Source organism: Microtus oregoni, unplaced genomic scaffold (genome assembly GCF_018167655.1).
Source record: "Microtus oregoni isolate MIOR12 unplaced genomic scaffold, Mior012 000015F_ref0000493, whole genome shotgun sequence".
NCBI lineage: Eukaryota > Metazoa > Chordata > Mammalia > Rodentia > Cricetidae > Microtus > Microtus oregoni.
Window position 1 is genome coordinate 37,583,987 of NW_024543074.1, and position 22,137 is coordinate 37,606,123.

The following is a 22,137-nucleotide window of genomic DNA, read 5'->3' on the forward strand; positions in this document are numbered from 1 at the left end:
GCAGAACCCGAGGTGAAGGGGCCCACTCCTCACACACCTGGACTGGGTGGCATTTCGAGGCCAGCTGATATCTAGAGAACAGAGTGGTTCTGTGATGTTGCGAGCACTCAGGGAAAAGCGCTCAAATTCGGATGGAGAAATCAAGTAAAAACCTGTGACCAGGAGAAAAGGAGCATGTAAGGAAGGCTGAGCCTGACCTTTCTGTACCAGCATCTGTTCCCAAGCGCCTGCCCCACCTCACCCTGGCCATGGCGTGTGAAGACACAGGAAGCAATGCCACTGATGTCCTCCTTCCGGATACAGGAGTAGTGCACCTGAGGCCTCAGGCCAGGCACAGAGAAGACGTGGACATCGCCCAAGTTGGTGAGGCAGGCAAGGCAGGTCTCGGCGTAGTCCTCAGACATCACACTGGCAAATGTAGCCAGGGCGACCTTCCGCACACGACAGCCTTCATGGGCTGTCAGCTTGAATTTGGTCTTAGCACTCACCTTGGGTAGTGTGAACACCTGGTGACAGACAGCCTATGAGTTAGGCCCAGCCTTGTCCTACCCACTCCTCACTCAGCTACAGACCCCCAACTGGCCCTGCATGCCCCAACCCACCCGTAAATGTAGAAATGACACCCACTGCACCAGCAGCCCCCACAGGCTCAGTCCAGGCTTCACGGCGTTCCTCATCTTCACCCACAGCCAGACTAACTAGACATATTCATATGTTCTATGCCTGCACCCGAACAAGTCCCTGAGGGCTCTTGGAGATGGCTGTGAGATAGAAGGCCTTAGGGGAACCTGGCAGACCTAGGGTGGTGTACCCAGGTCCTTCAAGGACCTCTACTGGCTAAAGGCTCTTTGGCGGAATAGGAGGGATTTAACTCTCAGCAGGCAGGGGAAATGGGCAGAGAAGAGGTTCTAAGGTTCCAAGATGGGGACCTGGATGGATCTCCATCACCCATGGACGCTTACCTTGAACTGCTCCTCAGATGCAATGAGCACAGCGTGCCCACCCTGCATGTCAGGGGCCTGTGCCAGATCCCGGGAAGCCTCATAGGGCTCAGGCAGTGGACGGCCACGACCATCCAACACAGCAATGGCCACCACAGGTGCCCGGTGCATCAGCTGTACCTCCTTGCCCAGCACAGCCTCCACTGCCTGCTCAGGCCGCTTTTCACCACCTGCTGCGACCGCTGGAACCTCCAGCGCGTAGGCGAACACTGAGCCTGAGTTGGTCCCTGCCCACATGGTGGGCCCGTGGTGGGTTGCTGTGGGGGCACAGGCCAAGTGAGAAGGGCCTCCTGGGTACCCCATTCCTCACAAAGCCTTCCCTCACTTCTACCTTTACTTCCTAATTGGTTGTAGGACCAGATCTCAAGAATCCGTGCTCCCTCTATCTCGCACCTGCTCTGTGGCTTCAACCCACTAGTCTGAGACACCAGAGTAGCTCTGATCCAGAGGCAAAGGCCACCTTGAGGACACCTGCAAGGTGGGTATCAGGCCACAAACTGGTCTCTGATACCATCAAGCTATCAAGCTGCACCCTCAACTCATTCCAGCAAATGCAGCTCTCTCCTGCAAGACTGGTCACGGTAGCACACTCCTTTAATCCCAGCATTCAGGAAGCAGAAACAGATCTCTGCTAGCCTGATCTACATAGCATGTTCCAGGCAGCCAGGACTATGTGGTGAGACCCTGTCTAAAAAACAAGCAATACATGAGCCGGACAGTGGTAGCTCACATCCGGGCCTACACAGCAAGCTCAAGGACAGCCAGGACCACTACACAACGGAACCCTGTCTAGTGGCTGGGCAGGAGTGGGAATGGCGCATGCTTTTAATCCTAGCACTTGGGAGGCCAAGGCAGGCAGATCTCAGTCCACAAGGCCAGTCTAGTCAACAAAGCGAGTTCCAGGACAGCCAGAACTGTTACACGGAGAAGTTGTAGCTCAAAAAACTAAACGATTAAAGTGAAGTGTGGAGAGGGCACACGATGGCAGCAGCTCCCCAGAGGTGGCAGCTGAAGTGTGTAGGTGACAGCACACTAGTTCTGTGTTTCATGCTACCATAATACAATGTAAAAAAAGGGCCACAACATACCTAAGGCACAGAGGGGTCGTTCTAACTGACCTGTCCACCACAGGGCCTTGGCCACCCTGCTCTCACTGCCCACCTCACCATAGCACCCTTGCTTCTTGTTCAGCTCTACAAGGCTTGTGCAGCCCACTTAGCAAACCCTCAAAATATGTCCCTTTGGGCTATACAGGTGGTCAAAGTGTCCCAAAGTATAGCTCAGCATAGCAGGTGCTCAGAAAACCACCTCCCCTACCAGTACAAAGGCCTTCTAGCCTCTCCAACCCCTGTCCCTACCCTGGCCTCACCATCTCGAAGGAATGTGTCAGCAAAGTAGAGGCAGCGTACAACACCAGAAAGGGAGTCATCAGCAGACCGAGGCTCGATGCGGCGCTGTACAGGTGTTATCTCCACATCATGGGGGCAGGTCTGCTCCGCCAGCTGTGCATTGGCCTCCTGCAACTGGAAGGCCAGAGGATCTTAGAAGTGGTCTTCCTTTCTGGCCAGTACCCAGCAGGCATCGCCATCCGAGCACCTGCTTCCCAGTTCACTAGGGGGAGCATGGCAACCGAGCAAATCTGAGGGCTCTGGGCCGGGCACAGACATGGCAGCCAGTCCCTGCTCACCTTGCTACTGGCAGTAGTAGCCCGTTTTTTGCCTGAGACACGGCTCTTGCGGATACGCCGGAATGACTGTCGCAGTGACTTCTTGAGGGACTTCACACGTGATAGTGGCCCCTCCATAGCCAAAGAGTCATTGGGGTGAAGGGTGCACCTAGGAATGACAGGGCCAGCTGTGCTATGGAACTACCTTGCACTCCTGCTAGCCTGAAGCTAGGTATCAGAGCCCAGGTCAGGGAACCAGAGCAATTTGGTCCTAGAACCTACGACCCCAGCAGCTGCATGGGGTGACCAGTTTTCTCGCAGATAGAGATTATAAACGCTTTCCCAATCAGCCTGCCTTTGCCACAGCAACCTCTGGAAGTAAACTGAATCCCAGACTGTTTCATCAGGGCTCAGCCGCCAGCTGCTCACCTCATACCACATACCTGGCCAGCACGGGGCTCTTGCGCTGGTAGTCAAACAGGCCAAAGCCGTGACTGGTACCAAAGGCCACAAGGCTCCACTCAGCATGGAGAGTGACAGCAGTGACGGCAGCGGGTGGGAGGCACTGCACCAGCATGCGAGGCTGGAACCCGGCAGGCCAAGACAACAGCCCCGTGTGTGGGCTCAGCCGCTCATGGCCCTTCCATGTGAAGCCCTCACGATCCTGGAGGAGATCCACACTGGCCACACTGACAGCCTGCTCTGTCGGCACGTCACTGAGCTCCAGCACCAGCACCTGGACCACCACAGGCAGAGGACTCAGGTGAGGGGCATTCGGGACCCTCTCCAGACACTGCCAGAGCAGCTCCGGAATTCACCTACCCAGCCAGTACCCTTCGAATACCTACTATATACAAAAGCTTTCCCTGAGTGCCAAGAGACGGGTGACCTAATCTGGGACCCCTGCCCTCCTGGAGCCCGTGACTCTTTCCTGAGTCTCTGTCTTCCACACACTGAGCCCTCCATACAGTCCAGTGCTAACGGTGGTCTATGACTAAGACCCACTGTGCTCCGCTGCTGCTGGGCCTATCTCGCGCCCAGAGTCCTGCTCCCAGTTTCAAGCCTCTATGGGCTCCCCTACCCTTACTCAAGTGGCAGCCCCCCCTTTCCATTTGTCCTCACCCCAGCCAACCTTACCTGATGCTCCATTCCCCCTCTGACCTACAGCCCATGTTGGGTTCTCTATTTCACCACCACACCCTGCAAGGCCACCTCCTGCAGAAGGCCACCCCAATAGCCACGCCTGGGGACACCAACCCCACCTGGCCCGCGGTGCCAGCCACCACCATCTGGGCTGTGTACTTGCAAAGTGCAACCTTCTGTATTCCTAGCCGGGGATCATCACTGTAGGGGTCAAAGCAGCCCACCTGAGGGGACAAGATGGAATGATGATACTAGGCAGAACTAGGTCAGGTTCAAAGGCCAAGTCGGGGGAAGAGGGAAGAGGCACCTTGCGGAAGGGCGGCCAGTCATCCTCCACAGCCTGGGCCAAGCTGTCAGCATGTTCACAGTCCGTCTGGAAGAGGCCAGCTGTGCTCAGTTTGTAGAGTGGCCTTAGTGCCACACCAGAGGCGTCCCAGAATCGCACAGTGCCATCCTCGTGGCTGTGGAGAGGGTGGGTGTCAGAGCCCCCCTGGGAAATCCACACCCCCTCAGTTATTCTTCCAGTGGTCACTATAGGGACCTACTGCATATGTCCAACACTAGCTGGAACTGTACTACATATAGCAGCAAGCACCTGCTACACAGGACAAATGGGTACTCAGTGCCTACAGTACATCAGGGCTACACTCGCACATGCCCGAACCCTCTGAACAGGTTGGAGGGTAAAGGAATGACAACCTTACTAACTAGGAGATGACAGAGGGGAGAAATGGGTACCCAGGAATCACAGTAGGTGCAGAAACCCCGGAAGAGCAAGAGGCCCAAGGGGGCCTTCCAGGTAAAGCAGCGGGAAGGCTGAGTGGCAAAAGAGGGGGAATCTGGGTGGGGAGAGGACACAGCTGCAGAACCCTAGCGGGGTGCCAGGCAGTTGAGAAGGAGCTAGAGAGGGAGGTGGTTCAGGCTCCCCGTCATCCCTGAGGCCATAGCAGGCTCTCAACAGGAAAGGGCAAGTTGCCTTAAGAGACCTAAGGGTCCCAACACAGGCAGGAGGGCAGGGCAGGGCAGTTAGTAAGGCCTGAGTCACCAGTGCCCAGACCTAGCCTGGCTCTCCAGCACCTGACTAGAGGAGTCACCATAGGCCAACCCAGATTTTCCAGTCCATGGCAGGCAAGTCAGGTGGGTGGAGCCTGGGCTGTGTTGGAATTCAGTCCCAGGCAAAGAGGAAGTGCGGACTAAGGCTTTGAGCCAGAATCTAGGGAGGCTTCCTTACAGGAACAACCTGGGTCTGCTAAGACTAGTCCTGAGTCACCACGCACTTCAGCACCCAAAGAACCTGGGACATTCAAACAGCAAATAAGGCCTCATGGCTGCAGGACCTTGTCTGCCACCCACACCCACACCTACCCAGTCAGTAGCAGCCCACGCTGCGAGGGTTCCTGGGCCAAGTTCCGGCCCCCAGTAATGGGCCAGCTCTAAGAAAGACAACAAAGATGAGAGCTCCAAGTTAAGATGAAGGTCTCCATCTCATTCTGGCCACACGCCTACCACATTTCCATCTCCAGTCTGGGCTAGACACTGCCTCCACCAGGAACAGACCCCACCCCCACCACCCCTGGGTCATAAAACATCCACACTCACCAAGGCACTGGAGGCAGGCTGCGGGCTCTGCCGCTCACCAGCACTTACAATGCGGGCCCACAGCTTGCTGGGGACATTGGCAACATGGGCAGAGCAAGTGATAGCCGATGAATGCAGTGGGGCCAGGTAAGGGGCGGGCACAGCTGGCCAGCCTGGTGTCTGCAGGTCCAGCACCACCAGCTCCTCCTCCAGAAGCACAGCGAGGGCCTGAGGGTTGTCAAATTCTGTGGAATTGGACGAGTGAGCTCAGCTTGAAGCCACACTGGGCCAGCTGGGATGAGGAGATGGAATACACACCATCCTCTGGCTGTGTGCTGTGCACTGTGAAGAAATCAATGACACGGGAGGTGAAGTCCAAGGTCACCAGTGTCTCTGCTCGCAGTACACTCACACAATGGCGATCACCATAGCTGGCTCGGGGCATGCCACCGCTGAAGATGATAAAGTGGTCTCTGCAAAGGGAGAGATGCCATGTGAATCAGGAGCCCCTGCAGAACCAGGCGCACGCTGGATAACCCAGTAAGGGCTTCACCCCTATATACCCAGAGCCTAATCCTCTAGGCCCCAGCCAGACAAGCCCCTCCCACACTGCCCCCTCTACCTACCCTGACTCACAGCTCCGCCACAGAATCTTGTTGATGGCCTTGCAGGGGAAGGGGCCTGGGGGTGGGGAGAGCGTCAGACCTCCCATTCCTCTTCCATGTGCCTCTCCCCACGGTATGGCCCAGACCCAGCAATACCCCCCAGAGTCTCCTGTAGGTTTGGCTAGCCAGTACCCTCATCAAAACCAGACAGCCCTTCAGTCCCCACTCTTGGCTCAAGTCTCCCCAGTGCTCACCATAGGGTGTGGTCACTATAGTGGGTTGCAGCGCTGGGGGGCTGTCAGTGTCTGTGGACCAGATGGCATAGCTGCCATCACTGTGTGAGCTGATAACGGTGCTGCCACCACGCCCCCAACACAGGCTCTCCAGCTGCTACGGATGAGGATAGGATGGCATGAGCCAACGGGTGTGTACAAGGGCCCAGAATGAGGAGCATGCAGGCCTCTCTCGCTTACCTGGTTACCTAGGAAAATGTGGTCCACACAGTGTGTGGCCTGGCTCCAGATGACCAGTAAGCCCCGACTGTAGCCTATGAGAATTTTGGTGGGGTCTTGCAGATGTCCCTGAAGTGACTCCACAGGGCCCAGAGCCTTCCCACAGCGGTAGTCATCTGGCACACTGCAGAGAGTGCCCCAGAGAGTCAGGAGAACGCCCCAGAACTGGGAAGCTCCCCTGCCTGCTGCTCGCCTGCTGCTCACCTGCGCAGAATCGCATCTGGGCTGAGAGTCTGCCCCTCAAGCAGAGTCAGGGTCGCCAGGTCCAGGAAAAAAATGCTGCCACTCTCGGTTCCCAGGGCTGCTGTGTTGCCAGCTACCAGCAGAACCACAGTGACACGGGTAAGATTGGCAGGGGCACTGCAGGAAAGAGGGAGAAAGTGAGGCCAAGCCCATCTACCTGCTGGGGAAGGCGGGATGGGCTGGGCCCTTGCTGTGGCCTCTCTTGTACCCCTCTGCACTCACAGGGCCTGTTCACAGCACAGGCTGGCACCCTGGGAGGGAAATGTACAGTGTAATTAGCCCACTCAATTATTCCCCAGCATGCCAGCAAAGAAAGGGATAAAAATACGTTCCCCGGGTCCCAAAGGACTCACAGGTCCTCTCACTGCTCTGCTCTCTCAGGCAGAGTCAGAGCCCTGCTCCAGCCAGGGTACCCAACACCAGCCTTCCAGGCATCTCAGACTTCAGGGGCCTGCCTACAGTGTCTGGGACAGCCCAGGAGCTGACCTGTAGGCAAAGCCCTTTACCTGGGAAGCCTGGCCTGCTGTGTACACCTAGAGCATCTTCCTACTGCCTCACCAAGTCCATTCTGGGGAACCCTCCGAGTGACAATGGTCCAGTAGCCCATCTCCCTTCCCAACTCACGAAGCCAGGAGGAAGGCCAGACGTAGTGGCGCATACCTAGAACACCATACTTGGGAGACTGAGGTTGGAAGACCACTGAGAATTCAGGGCTAGCCTGAGACTTTGCTAACGTCACTGCTGTGGGACAATGGTCTATACCCTGTCACTTGTATTTTAAATAAACGCTGATTGGCCAGTAGCCAGGCAGGAAGCATAGGTGGGACAACCAGGCAGGAAGTAGAGGTGGGGCAACAAGAATTCTGGGAAGAGGAAAGTTTCAGTCTGCAGTCGTCACCCAGACACTGAGGAAGCGAGACAGGACTGCCTTGTCGGAAAAAGGTACCAAGCCACATGGCTAACACAAACAAGAATTACGGGCTAATATCAGTTATAAGAGTTAATAAGAAGCCTGAGCTAATGGACAATCAGTTTATAATTAATGTAGACCTCTGTATATTTCTTTGGGACTGAACGACTGTGGGACCTGGTGGGACAGAAACCTCTGTCAACATGTCACCTTGGCACAAAACTGTCCCAAACCCCTAGAGAGCACACAGTGCTAGTTGCAGGTGTAAGGAGATGGGTTATAACTTACTTATTCACTGGGACCCCCAAACTAAAGGCTCCCATAGCAAGAAGCACAGACCCTACCGACAGGCCTCAGACTCAATGACACCACTGTCAAGCAGGACTCTGCCCAGGCAGGGCTCCACACACCCTACTCTGAACCTGAGCAGAGCAGGCTCATAGGCCCTCTCCAATACTCCTGCCCAGTGGCTAGCCCCAGGCTGCTCCTCTAGTACCTGGCATTGTCAAAACTCGGCCGGCTGGGTGGCTGGAAGCTGAGCCCTTCCTCCAGGTGGGCACAGCCATTATGATGGATGATCTCCCACAGATGCAAGCTGCTGTCATCTAGCAGGGTCAGGAGGCGGCCCTGATGGGAGAGGAGCAGAGACCAAAATGGGGTTGGCCTGAAGGGGAGGAGGACATGGGGATGGGGACCACCTGCTGCTGGTGGAGGGCAGATGTTTACCTGACCAGGCAGGAAATGCATCTGGGTGACGGTGGCTGCATCCCGATGCAGCCCTGTAAACTCCACTCCAGGTGCACCGTAGCTGAGGTGACTTGTCAAGGACATGCACATGCAGGCCAAGCCAGGACACTCCGACAGGCGGTTCCCAACACCTCTCCACCGGGCCAGCCGTCTCCGGATGAGGCTCTTTTCTGAAGCAGCTCTGTTCCTGTCACCTCAAGGCTGCCCACAGACTCCAGACAGCGCCCCCCCTCCCCCAGTAAGGGCTGTTGTAGATATTCTAGCCCTCGTCTATACAGCAGCCTAAAGACTCAAATGCACAAAGCGGGTGCAGATGGAGTGAGATAAAAACCTGCTCAGCACTGTAGCTCCAGCATGGTGCACATGGGGCCTCTGATGCAGCTGCATGGACCGAGTGCCCTGCGGTAGAAGTTAAACAGGCCTAGCCAGAACACAGCAGCAACAGACCAAGCCAACTCTAGCTGTGGGCAAGAACCCCAGAGCAGGCAGCCAACAGCTTCCACTGCCCAGACACTTCCACAGACTAGAAGACAGGTGACCTGCTTGAACAAGTGCCCTGAGAGACAGCAACTCCAGGATTGATGGTGGCCAACAAAGCCTAAAGGGGCCCAAGAGGGCTACGAGATGGGTCAGTGACGTTGTCCTAGTGACAAGCCAAGAGCTGTTGCCTGGATATTGAGCTGGGACTCCCTGCAGAGCCTGGCCAGGATGACAAAGAGGGCAGGGGCAGCTGGCGGGAAGCAGGGTCTCCCAGGAGATGGGGCCTACCCTGCAGGGGGAGGGGAGGCTTCAGACACCAAGAGTGGCGCTTTCCAGCCTCAGTTTCCCAACCTGAGGGAAGAGAAGGGGAACTAGGATCTGGCCTCCTCACTTGCGCTAGCATGAGGAACCAGTTCCCACAAGGACAGCTCCAGCACCAGGCAGTGAGGACTGTGGGCGCCTCAGAAGTGGACACGTCCAACACGGTACAAAGCTGCAGCATGTGAGGATAGTGGCAGCACAGCACCCTCAGGGCCTGGAGCGGTCAGCTGGGTGGAGGCCTGGTCACTGTCCCAACACACACCCAGTGGCCCACAATAGAGGGAAGGCCATCCCCGTCCAGCCCCATTCCCTAACACAGGCTATCAGTTCATAAGCCATGGGCCACATTCCCACCCCAACCTGACTAGAGTCCCTAGCTTTGGGAAAGGAGAGGGAGGGCAGGAACCTCTACTAAGCAACTTTTTAGTAAGAATCCACCCTTGGTTTTCTTGAAGGCAGGTTAGGGTGGCATTTCCAGGGTGGATAAGTAGTCCAACACAGTGCTGCCCCACCCCCAGCCCGGAATGCAGGAAAATGCGTGCTTTGTACCGCTAACTCAGTCCATTGTACAGGAGCAGGGTCCAGATAGGGGCACTGTTGCACTCACCATGCTGAGCCTGGCACTGCCTTCACCCCCTGGGTGAACACATGGATCTTCGTATTTGTGTGTGTGTGTGTATCTGTGTGTGTGTGTGACATGCTCACCCTCGCATCTGGGCCCATCGGCCACCCTAACTACCCCAGTCACGGTAGCCAAGGTGACGGCAGAGTCACCTAAGGATTGGCAGGCTGAAAGACAACAAGGCACACCAGTGGTCAAACTGACCCCTCTAATCACCCACCTCTTTCATTTCTGAAAGGAGTTGTCACAGGCACACATGCACAGTCAACCTCATCAGACGACAAATGACTCCAAGAAGCACCTGCCATGCTAGGATCCCAGCAGGAAGTGGGTGGGACACGAGAGGTCCTCACGACCCCTGGGCGCCACAGTAGCAAAGGATACATCTTGACAGCCCCAGATCTGGTGCCGATGGCCATGATGCGAAGCTCGGGGTCGAAGGCCAAGGCGCTGGGCTGGTTGGGGAAGCCATGCTCCACAGTCTGTGAAGGAGGAGAGGGCAACATGGGCAAAATACTTCTGGGACTTGTGCTTCTACAGGCCCTGGAGGTACTGTCCACCTCCCCACATGAAGAGAGTCAGAGAACAAGAATCCCAGTGCCACCAGAAGTAGTGACAGCACCTGGGGTCCTGAGCACTGTTGGTGTGGTTACTGATGCTCCCGATCTGCTTCCCTGCTCTGTGAGTTCAGGTCCAGTGCCCTTCCCTACACACTAAGCTTCAGTACCTATTCCTTCCTTGGGTGTGCTTCCTCCCACTGGCCCACCAACCAAGCAGCTCCCACCCATGCCCAATTATGGCTGGGACATGAATACCCTCAAGAGATGTCAAATACGGCCTAGTAGCACATGGCAATTATCTTAGTATTTGGAAGACTAAGGCAGGAAGATCCTGAGCTAGAAGACAGCATGGGCCACACAGTGAGATGCTATCTCCAAAATGAATACATAACTATGCCGTCTTGGGCTGATCACAGTACTCCATCCACCCTGTTTCCACTTGGCATGAGCCCATCCAAGAAAGTAGCACCACCAACCAGCCCAGCTGGTCAGGGAATTCCCATTCCCACGAGCACTGCCATGCCCTGTCTGGGTCTGACCTCCTTTAGCATGGCAGCATGGCACCATGGCAAGGCCCCCACAAGCCCTGAGTAGGCACCATCAGGCTTGCTGTATGGAAGAGAGGCTAGATCCCTTATCTAGTATCCTTTGCATCTCATGTCCGATCAATTCCTGAGCCCTACTGTCTTACCTTCAAGACACAAAGAAGTCACCCTGCTCACACCCTGCTCCAGGCCTATCCACTGCCTGCCTGGACCAGTGCTCCCTACATCCCTAGGAAAACCAGCCAGCCATTCCTACCTCCTTCACTTGAGGCCCTCCAGCAGCCCCATGCTGATCCACAGCCAAAGCCAGGTCCTCACCGTGTAGGCCCCTCTGGGCATCTCAGTTCATCTGACTGCTATCCCAAAGCTCTTTGCTTGTAGGGCTTAGACACCACACTCTTTCTGCCCCCTCCCCCACCACACTGCTCTACCTGGAACTCCCAAATGGCCAGCTCCAAAAGGCCTCTGGAGCTGGTCCTGCCTACGTCATCACCACACCATGTTTTATCCACAGCACCAGCCGCCCTGTGAACTAATATGTATTTTACTTCTCTGTTTTGGCTTCCCAATGACTAAACCACACCTTCAATGAAGAGCTGTCTCTTTTGGGTTCCACTCTGTCCCTAGCACCAAGGAAGAGGGAATTAGCATGAGATGCACATCCTACAGGCAACTTGTGGTCTAGGCTGGAGTTGAACCCGACACCCAGGGTAAAAGTTCATGTTCATTCTTGATCAGAACTCCAAACTCAAGAATCCGGGGCCTACTTCCTAGGGATCTCCTAACACCCCCCTTGGCAATCAAACCCTTTGCCCAGAGATGACCTAGCTCCTATCACTGCTGCCCACTCAAATTTTTTTTTTAAGATTTATTTATTTATTAAGCATACAATATACTGCTGCAAGGAAGGCACCAGGTCTCATTACAGATGGTTGTGAGCCACCATGTGGTTGCTGGAAATCAACCCGGGACCTCTGGAAGAGCAGCCAGTGCTCTTACCCTCTGAGCCATCTCTCCAGCCCTGCCCACTCAAATTGTGCCTCACCCTCAACTGCCACTGTAGTACCAGCCAGGGTGAGGCGAGCTGATTCAGAGGCTCACCCCATCTCTGCAGGTCCCCTACACACTGGCTAAGACCCCGTCCTCCTTCCTGCTTCAGGGGGCTCACCAGCAAGAGCAGAGGCTCACATCTGGTCTTTGGCAGGTCATTGTGTTTGTGAATCCTGGCAGTCCCATCATTGCTGCCTGGGACCTCAACAGCAAAAGTTAAGCCATGGCAGCACCTCCCATGAAGCATCTCCTAAGTGAAGTCCAAGGTACCTAGGCTCTGCTCAGGATGGAAGTAGCTGCTTCAAGTCTCCGGACCCCTACTCCACTGCCATCACACACCAAGGTAAGAAAGATTAGCAGTCCGCTCCTTACTGAACCTCAATTTTTTTTATGTGTATAATGGAAATGAGAAATCGGATCCTCAATGGCAGAAGCACACACGGGCTCTGGGATAAAAGTAACATCCACCCTTACTCCCAGATCTCTCCAGATCGGAGTTAAGCCTTGCAGGGCTCTATACCGTCAGTGCCAGGAAGGTGGGAACTGAGGCCTTTCCCGGGACCCCTTCTGCCTCACGTCTTTCCAACTTTAGTAAGGTCAGGCCTGCCCGGTTGCAGGGAGATCCAGAATCCACAAGGAGGAAACTGGCCTCATTTCATGGCGGGGGAAACTGAGGAACTACGGTTTGAAATGCAGCTGGGCACACAGACATGCACACCCCCTGGACTAGGGACCCCAAGGCAGGGTTGAGCCTGGGGAGGGGGTGGAGGCTCCGCGCTGGGATTTCCCAGCCCCACCCCCCACTTCTCCCACTCTCGCCCGCCCAGGAGTTAAAGAAAAACAAAACCTGGCCCTGGATGCCCCTCGGCCAAGTCGGGCCACACACCAAAAACTGAAAAAGGCCAAGAGTAAAAGGCAGGTAGGTCGGGGGACCCCACTGAGCCCAAGGGACACCCGGGAGAGACACCAGGAGTTCAGAGACCTAGAGGCAGAGAAACAAGAGGAGCCAGAAAGCGCACGGCGCAGCGCGGGGCACAGCCTGAGACCCCGACCAGGCACGCCCGAGCAGCGCGGCGCTCACAGGGCAGAGGCGGCCCGACGTGGCCCGCCCGGGCCGCCGCCGCCCCCGCCGCCGCACCTTGTGGAAAGCGAAGAGCTCCTGCTTGAGCTTCTCGCGTTGCGGGTCGGCACCCTGCCGCCGGAACCGAAACTTCATCATCTTGTGCCCGCCGCCGCCACCGCCGCGGGATGCGCCCGGCCCCGCCGGTCCTGAGGCGCGGGGCGGGGCCTGCACGGAGGCGCGGGACGCCACGGACGCCCGCCCGACCCACGACGTGAGCGTGCCCGCGGTACCGCGCCGCCCCTTGCTCGCCAGACAATGGGCAAGGACCGGGCCCCCGGGCTCGCCGGGCTCGCCAGGGGGCCCCAGTCACGCATGCGCATTTCTGCGGGCCTGCTGGGACTTGTAGTCCGGAGGTGGGTCTCCAGCGTGGGAAGCTGGGCTGTGGTTTAGAGAAGGCTGTTTTCCACTAGCGACTGAGCTACGTGCACATTCTCATAATGCCAGGGACAATTCTCTGTCCTCTCCGGGCTCTACATCCACTATGTTTTCCGTTGTCCAGAGGTTACCAAGTCTGTGTGGCCAGTTTTCACGGATCACTACTTTGTCTATTCCTCAGTGTGTCTCCCACGTCATGCTTTTTGTCTCAACTATGGATTAGTAAAGACTCCTGTCTAGGAACCGGGTGTGGTGCTGCACACCTTTAATTCCAGCACTCGGGAGGCAGGCAGAAGCAGGCAGATCTCTGAGTTACATACCAGAGCTACATAGTAAAACTATGTCAAAAAAAAAAAAAAGTTCTCTCATCCCTAGGGGGAACTCTTATACGTTCGTCACGACCCAACACAAAGGATTCGGTTAGCACAGGCTCAGAAGATCCTTGAGAGGGACGTGAGGCAAAGAAAAGAGGCGGAGGGCGGCAGGAGGTGGCATATGGGGCTGAACAAGAGCTGGATACTGGGCTTTCCCTCCTTCCATCCCAACGAGAAACACCAAGAACAAAGCTGCGGTCGCCCCCACTTTCTTCCTGTCCCACCCACCTCCTAAGACTTTTCTCATCTGGACAATGGCCTCTATGCTGAACCTTTTCCTGCAAGCTGAGGGGCTCAATACTGAGAGAGATCCATCACCGCCTCCCCCGTTCCCCATTCCTCCTCCCCGCCCCCCCCCCGCCTCCTCCGCTCCCCCTCCTCCCGCCGCCCCAGCTGAGTCAAGAGAGGAGGAGTTGACCTCTAACCCTGCAGTAGCTGCTCAGCAGCAAGGACTTGGCTACCCCCAAGCTGCCCACGACAAGATTTGCTCAGCCAACCCTGTGAGCTGAGGCTCACTCCATGCAGATCTTTCTGCTGCTGTAGCTAAAGTGGTTGTCTTGACAGCAAAGGGCCTCTCGGTCTCAACAGGTTTAATGGTTTTAAGAGCTCCCTGAGAGAGGCACAGCTATCACACCGTTTTACAGCGATATCACCCTAGATTCACAGAGGATGAAACCGGAACAACCGGCACAGATCAAGACCAGACCCCACTGGTCACCAGCCATCACTAGAAGCAACTCAGAGGCCATGGAGGTTAGTCCTTGCCCTGCCCCAAGCTAGGTTTCCAGCTTGCAGCATCCTCTACCCTCCATGCTGAAGTAAAAGTTTAGCAGGTTCCCCGAGTAACCAAACCCCTGGAATCTGACACGCAGTCACAAAAAAAACAAACAAACAAATAAAAAACCCGACAACAACAAAAACAACTAGTAACTCCCGTTGTTTGATGGCCAATAAGAATGATTTTTTAATATTCCATTTATCTATTCATTACTTACTTATTTGTGATAGGCTTTCATTGGGTAGCCCTGACTGACTGACCTGGAATTTACTACACAGACCAGCCTGGCCTTAAACTCAGAGTGGCCCCTGGAGTGCTGGGATTAGAGACCTGTGCCACCACACCTGGCGCCACAGCTGGTATGGTTTTGTTATTGAGACTAGTCTCATTATATAGACCATGTGTCCTTGATCTCATGGACTTCCTTCCTCAGCCTCCTCACATTCTGCTGTTTACCACCAGGCCCAGCATCAACGTTCTTTCTTTTTAACTTAAAATGTATTTATTAATGTGTGTGGGATAGGTTTGTGTGCAAGCTCATGAGTGCCAGGGTGGATACTGTGTGGTAGGATGACTAGAGAGGTAGTCATCTCCTTCCTCTGTGGGTCCCAGGGCTCAAACTTGGGTTATTTACACACAGAGCCATCTGCCATTCCCTTTTTCTTTCTTTCTTTTCTTTCTTTCTTCCTTCCTTTCTTCCTTTCTTTTTTTCTTGTTGTTCCAGGCAGGGTTTCTGTGTAGCCTGGCTATCCTGTAACTAACTCCCTTTGTAGACCAGGCTGGCCTTGAACTCAGAGATCAGTTTGCTTCTGCCTCCCAAGTGCTGGGCTTGCACCATTTTTCTTTCCTTTTTCTTTTTCGCTCTCTCTTTTTTTCTTTTTAAAATGAGACAGCATCTCATCTAAACACAAACACAAAGACACATGAATAAAAATAATTATTTTAAAAAGTTGGCTAGCCTACCAAGACTAATACACCTTAAATCTCCCCCATGTTTTAAAACTTTTATGCAAAGGAATTCAACTTTTTAAAGATTTTTTTTAAAATATTTATTTATTTATTATGTATACAATATTCTGTCTGTGTGTATGCCAGAAGAGGGCACCAGACCCCATTACAGATGGTTGTGAGCCACCATGTGGTTGCTGGGAATTGAACTCAGGACCTTTGGAAGAGCAGGCAATGCTCTTAACCTCTGAGCCATCTCCCCAGCCCCAAAATGTCCATTTCTTACTTCCACGGGACTCAAGGTTAGCGTGCCTGGAGAGATGAGCACCTCCAGATTTAATTAATTAATTTTTGGGTTTTTTTGAGCCAGGGTTTTTCTCTCTGTGTGTAGTCCTGGCTGTCTGGGAACTCCCTCTGTAGACCAGGCTGGCCTCAAACTTACAGAGACCCACCTACCTCAACCTCCTGAGTGCTGCAATAAAAGGTGTGCACTACCACTGCCTGGCTTAAGATTTATTTTTATCTATGTGTATGTTTGTGCATATGTGTGAGCTGCATGCAGGAATGTGCATGTGCTTGTCACATATATGTGGGAGCCCATTAAAGCCAGAAGACAGCCTGGGATCTGCCACCCGACGTGGGTGCTTGGAACTGAACTCAGGTCCTCGGGACGAGCAAGTAGCCAGTGCTCTTAACCACTGGACCCTCTCTCCAGCTCATGTGTAAACAAAATTTTACCAGGTGGAGGCGATGAAAAGATTCTGATTCCTGGGGCTGGAGAGATGGGATTGGATTCCCAGCACTCACGCGGAGGCTCACAACCACGTGTCATTCCAGTTCCAGGGGATCTAACTGACATCTTCTTTTGGCCTCCATGGGCACAATGTGGTACATAGATAAGCATACATACAAAATACCTATGCGCATAAAAATTAAGAAGAAAAAAAAATCCATGCTGGGCAGTGGTGGCACACGCCTTTAATCCCAGCACTTGGGAGGCAGAGGCAGGCTGTTTTTTCTAGAAATCCTGTATAAATTAGGAAGGGAAAAAACCCAACAACAATCAAGAACACAAGAACTCTTGTTTATACAACGGGTGTACTGCACCCCACAGCCAGGTAGCCCTGAGAGATCAACCCCCTTCCCAACTCCCTTCATTTCCTTCCCACAGCTTTCCAGACTAGTCTGTCAAGAGCCGACTGTTAGGGAGGACAGCAGCATGCCCCCTCGCCTTAGGGATGAAAGCCAGAGAGGCCATCACAGTGCACCCATTTCACAGAAAGCATTTGTCATGCGTTTCTTTGTGTAACACCGAGGCTGTCTTTTAACACACGCTTCTCTGTGTAGCCTGCCTGGACTGGTCCTCTTGATCCGCTCTCTACTGCCTCTCTATTGCTAGGGTTGTCAGTGTGCGCTGCCGAGCCGGGAGCCCCATGTCAAATGCAGAACTCGGTGCCTGCCAGGTAAGCAAGCACCCTACCACTTGAACCACATCCTGTCTTAGTCAGGGTTACTGCTGCTGTGATGAAACACCACGACCAAAAAGAAAAGGGTTTATTCCACTCACAGTTCCGTGGAACAGTTTGTCATCCACAGCTGTGAAGGCAGGAACCTGGAGGCAGGAGCTGAAGCAGAGGCCATGGAGGAGAGCTGCTTACTCACTTGCTCCTGCATGGCTTGCTCAGTCTGCTTTCTTATAGGGCCCAGGACCACCAGTCCATGGATGGCACCATTCACAATGGACTGGACCTCTCTCATCAATTACTAATAAGAAAATGCCATACAGTCAGATTTTAGGGAGGCATTTTCTCAACTGAGGTTCTCTCCTTTCAGAAAACTTTAGCTCGTGTCAAGTTGGCATGAAACTAGCCACCACAACCTCCAACATACTTTTAATAGTTTTTTAAAGATTTATTTATCTTTAAAGTTGTGTGTGCGTGTGCATGCGCATGTGTGTGTGCGTGTGTGCGTGTGTGTGCATGTGCGTGTGTGTGTGCATGTGCATGTGTGTGCGCGTGTGTGCATGTGTGTGTGTGTGCATGTGCATGTGCGTGCGTGTGTGTGCATGTGCGTGCGCATGTGCATGTGTGTGAGCGCGTGTGCATGTGTGTGTGAGTGTGCGTGTGTGCATGTGTGTGTGTGCGCGTGTGTGTGCATGTGCGTGTGTGTGTGTGTGTGTGTGTGTGTGTGTTTGTGTCAGGGTGGGTATGTGCACATGATGGCAGGTATTGGCAGAACCCAGAGTCTTCAGATCTCCTGGAACTAGAGTTGCAGATAGCTACGAGATTGCCAATGTGGGTGTTGGGAATTGAACCCGGGTCCTCTGGAGGAGTAGGCAGTGCTCTTAACTGCTGTACTGTATCTCTATCCCTGAGTCTGGTGGATTTCCACATGTTCTGAACCAGCTTGTATTTTCTTGCTAAGATAGGTTCTTTCCACATAAGCTGACAACCTTAGAACTTGCAGTAATTCTCTTGCCTCCTAAGTGCTGGGATTATAGACGTGAGCAATGCCTCACATCTATCTGTTTTATGTTTCTTTTGATTTTATTTCTTTTTTTCTTTTTTCTTTTTTTGGATTTTTTTTTTTTTTTTTGGTTTTTCGAGACAGGGTTTCTCTGTGGTTTTGGAGCCTGTCCTGGAACTAGCTCTTGTAGACCAGGCTGGTCTCGAACTCACAGAGATCCGCCTGCCTCTGCCTCCCGAGTGCTGGGATTAAAGGCGTGCGCCACCACCGCCTGGCTTCTTTTTTTGGATTTTCGAGACAGGGTTTCTCTGTAGCTTTTGGTTCCTGTCCTGGAACTAGCTCTTGTAGACCAGGCTGGCCTCGAACTCACAGAGATCCGCCTGCCTCTGCCTCCTGAGTGCTGGGATTAAAGGCGTGCGCCACCACCACCCGGCCTCGATTTTATTTTATTTTATTTATTTATTTATTATGTACACTGTGTTCAGCCTCCATGTATGCCCTCAGGCCAGAAGAGGGCACCAGATCTCATTACAGATGGTTGTCAGCCACCATGTGGTTGCTGGGAATCGAACTCAGGACCTCCGGAATAGCAGTCAGTGCTCTTAACCTCTGAGCCATCTCGCCAGCCCAGCATTCCTCAATTTTATTTTTTGAGATAGGTTTTCATTATGCAGCTTTGGCTGGCCTCAAACAGAATTCTGTCAACTTCTGCCTCCCGAGTGCTGGAATAAAAGGTGTGGGTTCCCACACCAGGCATGAAATATTCTTTCCCCATGTGTCATCTCGCCAGCCCTCTGTGAGGTAGTTTGGGGGTACCTGGAAGCCGAGGCAAGGGGATTACTGCAAATTCAAGGCCAGACTGAGCTGCTTAATAAGTTCCAGGCCAGTTTGTACTACAGAGTGACAGAAGAAAGAAAGAAAGAAAGAAAGAAAGAGAGAGAGAGAGAGAGAGAAGGAGAAGGGCTGGGTGCACAATTCACAGCTCAATTGATAGGATACTTTCCTAGCATGCAGGAGGGTCTAGATTTAATTCCCAGCACTAAATGTACTGGGTGCTAATAAATGCTTGTAATCTCAGCACTCTAGAAGTTTAAAAATTCAAGCCTACAGAGCAGGTTTAAGGTAAGAATACATGCCTACTGTACATGAAGTGCTGGGTGTCATCTCTGGGACCACACGTTGCAAAATAATAAACGTAATCATCGTCTACTGCTCAGGAACTGATCCCACTGAAGTGAGGGCTGCCAGGGTCTGGTGACTAGGGATGTCCCTCAGCTAAGCTAGCACACTCTAATGGAGTTCTCAGGGACAGGCACCTCAGGAAATGCATATATTTCAACTTTAGTCCTTGTAGGAACAACATCCCTTCCACTCTAAAGAGAGTAAATGGAAACGGGCAGTGGTGGCGCATGACTTTAATTCCAGCACTCAGGAGGCAGAGGCAGGCGGATCTCTGTGAGTTCGAGACCAGCCTGGGCTACAGAGTGAGTTTTATGATAGCCACAGATACACATGGAAACCCTGTCTTCAAAAACAAAAGAAACAAAATAAAACAAATACAAAACAAAGAAGGGGAGACCTAGGATAGAGAAGCAATTTGGTCCAAGGTTACCTTGATCTACATCCCTGCAAAGGGAAGAGGAGAAGGTGATTCCTAAGTGGCAAGGAGGAGGTTCCAAGGAGCAGAGAAGGGCAGGGAAAAGGCCTGACAGTTATTTGGCTCAACCTTACAGGGGCTGGCTAATCCACACCGGCAGCTTCTTTCAGGTGGTGTCTGGAGGCCTGGCAGGACTAGAATTCCTGCAAGTGATCCAGGAAGGGTGGGGTGGGCTGCGTGTGAGAGGATGAGGGGGACACAAGGCTGGGTCAGTAGGCCAGCCAGAGGGCAGCAGTTGAGTACCCCATTCTCCCAGGCATGCAGATAGGAGGGCACGCCTGATACAGTGGCATACTCCAGCCAGAGGCAGTATGGGAAAGAAAGGCTGGGGTGGGGCGCCCTCTCTGTCCTCACTTTACAGAGCGAGGAAATGGGCTCTCAGAAGGACCTTACGAAGGAGGATGGTGAGTCCCAGGCCAGACTGGAATAGATCCTGAGCCTCTGTCTTGAATTTCACCCTTCCCTACAAAGGAAAGGTCAAAGATAGGTAATTCAGTCATCCTTCTCCTCAGGTAGGATTCAGCTTGACATAGGCACTGCCTGGATAGTGACCATTTATTATCATTAGTGCCTGCACCTGTAGGCACACATGTATGCGTGCATATATTTACGATGCAGGACTAGGGTACCAAAAGACAGCTGTGTGGAGTCAGCTCTTTCCTACCTTGCATTTGGGTTCTGGAGCTCGAACTCAGATCAGTGTTCTTTATTTGACTCACACTGTGAGCAAGCCCTAAGGCCTCGGACCGGATGCATCGCTTGGGAGGGCAGCTTTGAGGCTGCAGGGGCTGGGTGTTGGGTATTATCACAGGGCTGCTGGGAAGTGGGGCTGTACGCTTCACTCCTGTCTGTGATTCAGGTTCTAATCAGGTACTACCCCTGCCGTCTCCCTTCTCAGACCTTCATTTTCTCATTGCAAAACCGAGGGAGAGGGGCAGTATTTCCCCCTGGGATGCATTGCTTGGGAGAGGGGCAATATTTCCCCCATTTCACACTAACCACTTACTTTATGCAGGCAACTATTCCTTTGAAGCTACACTCATTTTTATTTTGTTTTGTTTTTTTTTTTTTTTCGAGACAGGGTTTCTGTGTAGTGTTGCAATTAAAGGCATGGGCCACCACCACTCTGCCTAAGGGTATGCTCATTGCAGCCAGAGAGGATGCCACTTGCCCACCACCCAGCTGTAGATTTGACTCTAAGTGTGACATTAGAAGTTGTGGTGAGAATTGAATGGGAGGGAGCCTCGCTCACAGTGAAAAAGAGGAAAGGGTAGAACGTGGGAGCTGCACAGGGCACTTTGGGAAGCCAGTACTACGAGGCACCCCCCAGTAACCAAGGAGCCTGGGTCCTGCCAGAGAAAGAGCCGGAGCGGTGCTTCCTGAAGCAGGAGATGCGGTAGGTACACAGTTTCCCTAGGATAGGGGGACCCATGTTGGAGGCATTCTTCACAGTTCTGTCCACAGCTCATGGGACATTTGCTTGTCCCTATAATACAAGCACTAGCCACAAGGCCCCTGACTGTGTAGAACAGAAGCAATGGTCAAGCCCAGACAGTTTATATGACCTCTGGGTACTTGGTATTCCTTGGTGCCCGAGGAGCAGCTAGACCTGAGTTTAGATGAGGGAGGACTGGCTGTAAAACACCATCACTTAGGTTCTGCTGCCACACTAAGGGCATAGGGAGAACTGCAGCAATCAATGTCTGGTATGGGGCTGGTAGACTTCAAACCCAACAGGGTTCCAGGGCTCCAGCACCCACCCACACATCTGGGGTCCTCAGATTGCTGGCTTTACACTTCCTCGGTGCTTCCAGTGCAGTGGCTTTCCTACTAATTTTGATTGTCTTCACAACAGTCACAGAATCCTCAGTCAGTCCACATTCTGTCAAAAGCCTCCAAATGGGAACCCTGCTATGATCTGGAGGTAGCTGCAAAACTCAACTGGCAAAGTATCATGTTTTAGAGAATGTAGCTCAGTGAGAGAGCACTTGCCTAGTACATATCAAGTCTTTGGTTCAATTCCTAGCACCAATGAGTAAATAAAGTGTGTGTATATAAGCCAGATTTATTCTCACAGGCTTCCTGCGCCAGTTAAAACAGCAAAAGAGCCGGGAGGTGGTGGCGCATGTCTTTAATCCCAGCACTCGGGAGGCAGAGGCAGGCGGATCTCTGTGAGTTCGAGACCAGCCTGGTCTACAAGAGCTAGTTCCAGGACAGGCTCCAAAACCACAGAGAAACCCCGTCTCGAAAAAACCAAAAAAAAAAAAAACAAAAACAAAAACAAACAAACAAAAAAAAAACAGCAAAAGAAAACTGGGGACTGAGACTGGACTCAGTTTTATTGGTTTTTCCTAGCATATTCTCCTTTCTAGGTTTGGTCCCCAGCACTGAGGGAGGATGGAAGAAAAAATTATATAAAATTGAAGTTACAAA

General features: G+C 53.1%; 1 protein-coding gene across 1 annotated transcript in view; it reads right to left on the reverse strand.

Annotated features, from left to right (window-relative positions):
• The window catches only part of Llgl1 (LLGL scribble cell polarity complex component 1), a 14,992-nt gene extending 1,595 nt beyond the window's left edge, over positions 1 to 13,397 (reverse strand). The window contains exons 1-19 of the mRNA XM_041665903.1: positions 13,122 to 13,397; positions 10,213 to 10,310; positions 8,385 to 8,466; positions 8,155 to 8,285; positions 6,710 to 6,865; positions 6,467 to 6,629; positions 6,248 to 6,383; positions 6,015 to 6,069; positions 5,707 to 5,861; positions 5,410 to 5,633; positions 5,176 to 5,243; positions 4,118 to 4,271; positions 3,930 to 4,034; positions 3,111 to 3,403; positions 2,689 to 2,836; positions 2,371 to 2,524; positions 963 to 1,258; positions 242 to 506; positions 38 to 152 (exon numbers count right to left, since the gene is read on the reverse strand). Of these exons, the coding sequence (XP_041521837.1) occupies positions 38 to 152; positions 242 to 506; positions 963 to 1,258; positions 2,371 to 2,524; positions 2,689 to 2,836; positions 3,111 to 3,403; positions 3,930 to 4,034; positions 4,118 to 4,271; positions 5,176 to 5,243; positions 5,410 to 5,633; positions 5,707 to 5,861; positions 6,015 to 6,069; positions 6,248 to 6,383; positions 6,467 to 6,629; positions 6,710 to 6,865; positions 8,155 to 8,285; positions 8,385 to 8,466; positions 10,213 to 10,310; positions 13,122 to 13,202 (2,879 nt within the window). The 5' untranslated portion in view covers positions 13,203 to 13,397. The remainder of the gene's footprint in view (positions 1 to 37; positions 153 to 241; positions 507 to 962; positions 1,259 to 2,370; positions 2,525 to 2,688; positions 2,837 to 3,110; positions 3,404 to 3,929; positions 4,035 to 4,117; positions 4,272 to 5,175; positions 5,244 to 5,409; positions 5,634 to 5,706; positions 5,862 to 6,014; positions 6,070 to 6,247; positions 6,384 to 6,466; positions 6,630 to 6,709; positions 6,866 to 8,154; positions 8,286 to 8,384; positions 8,467 to 10,212; positions 10,311 to 13,121) is intronic.
• Positions 13,398 to 22,137: the final 8,740 nt, after the last annotated feature.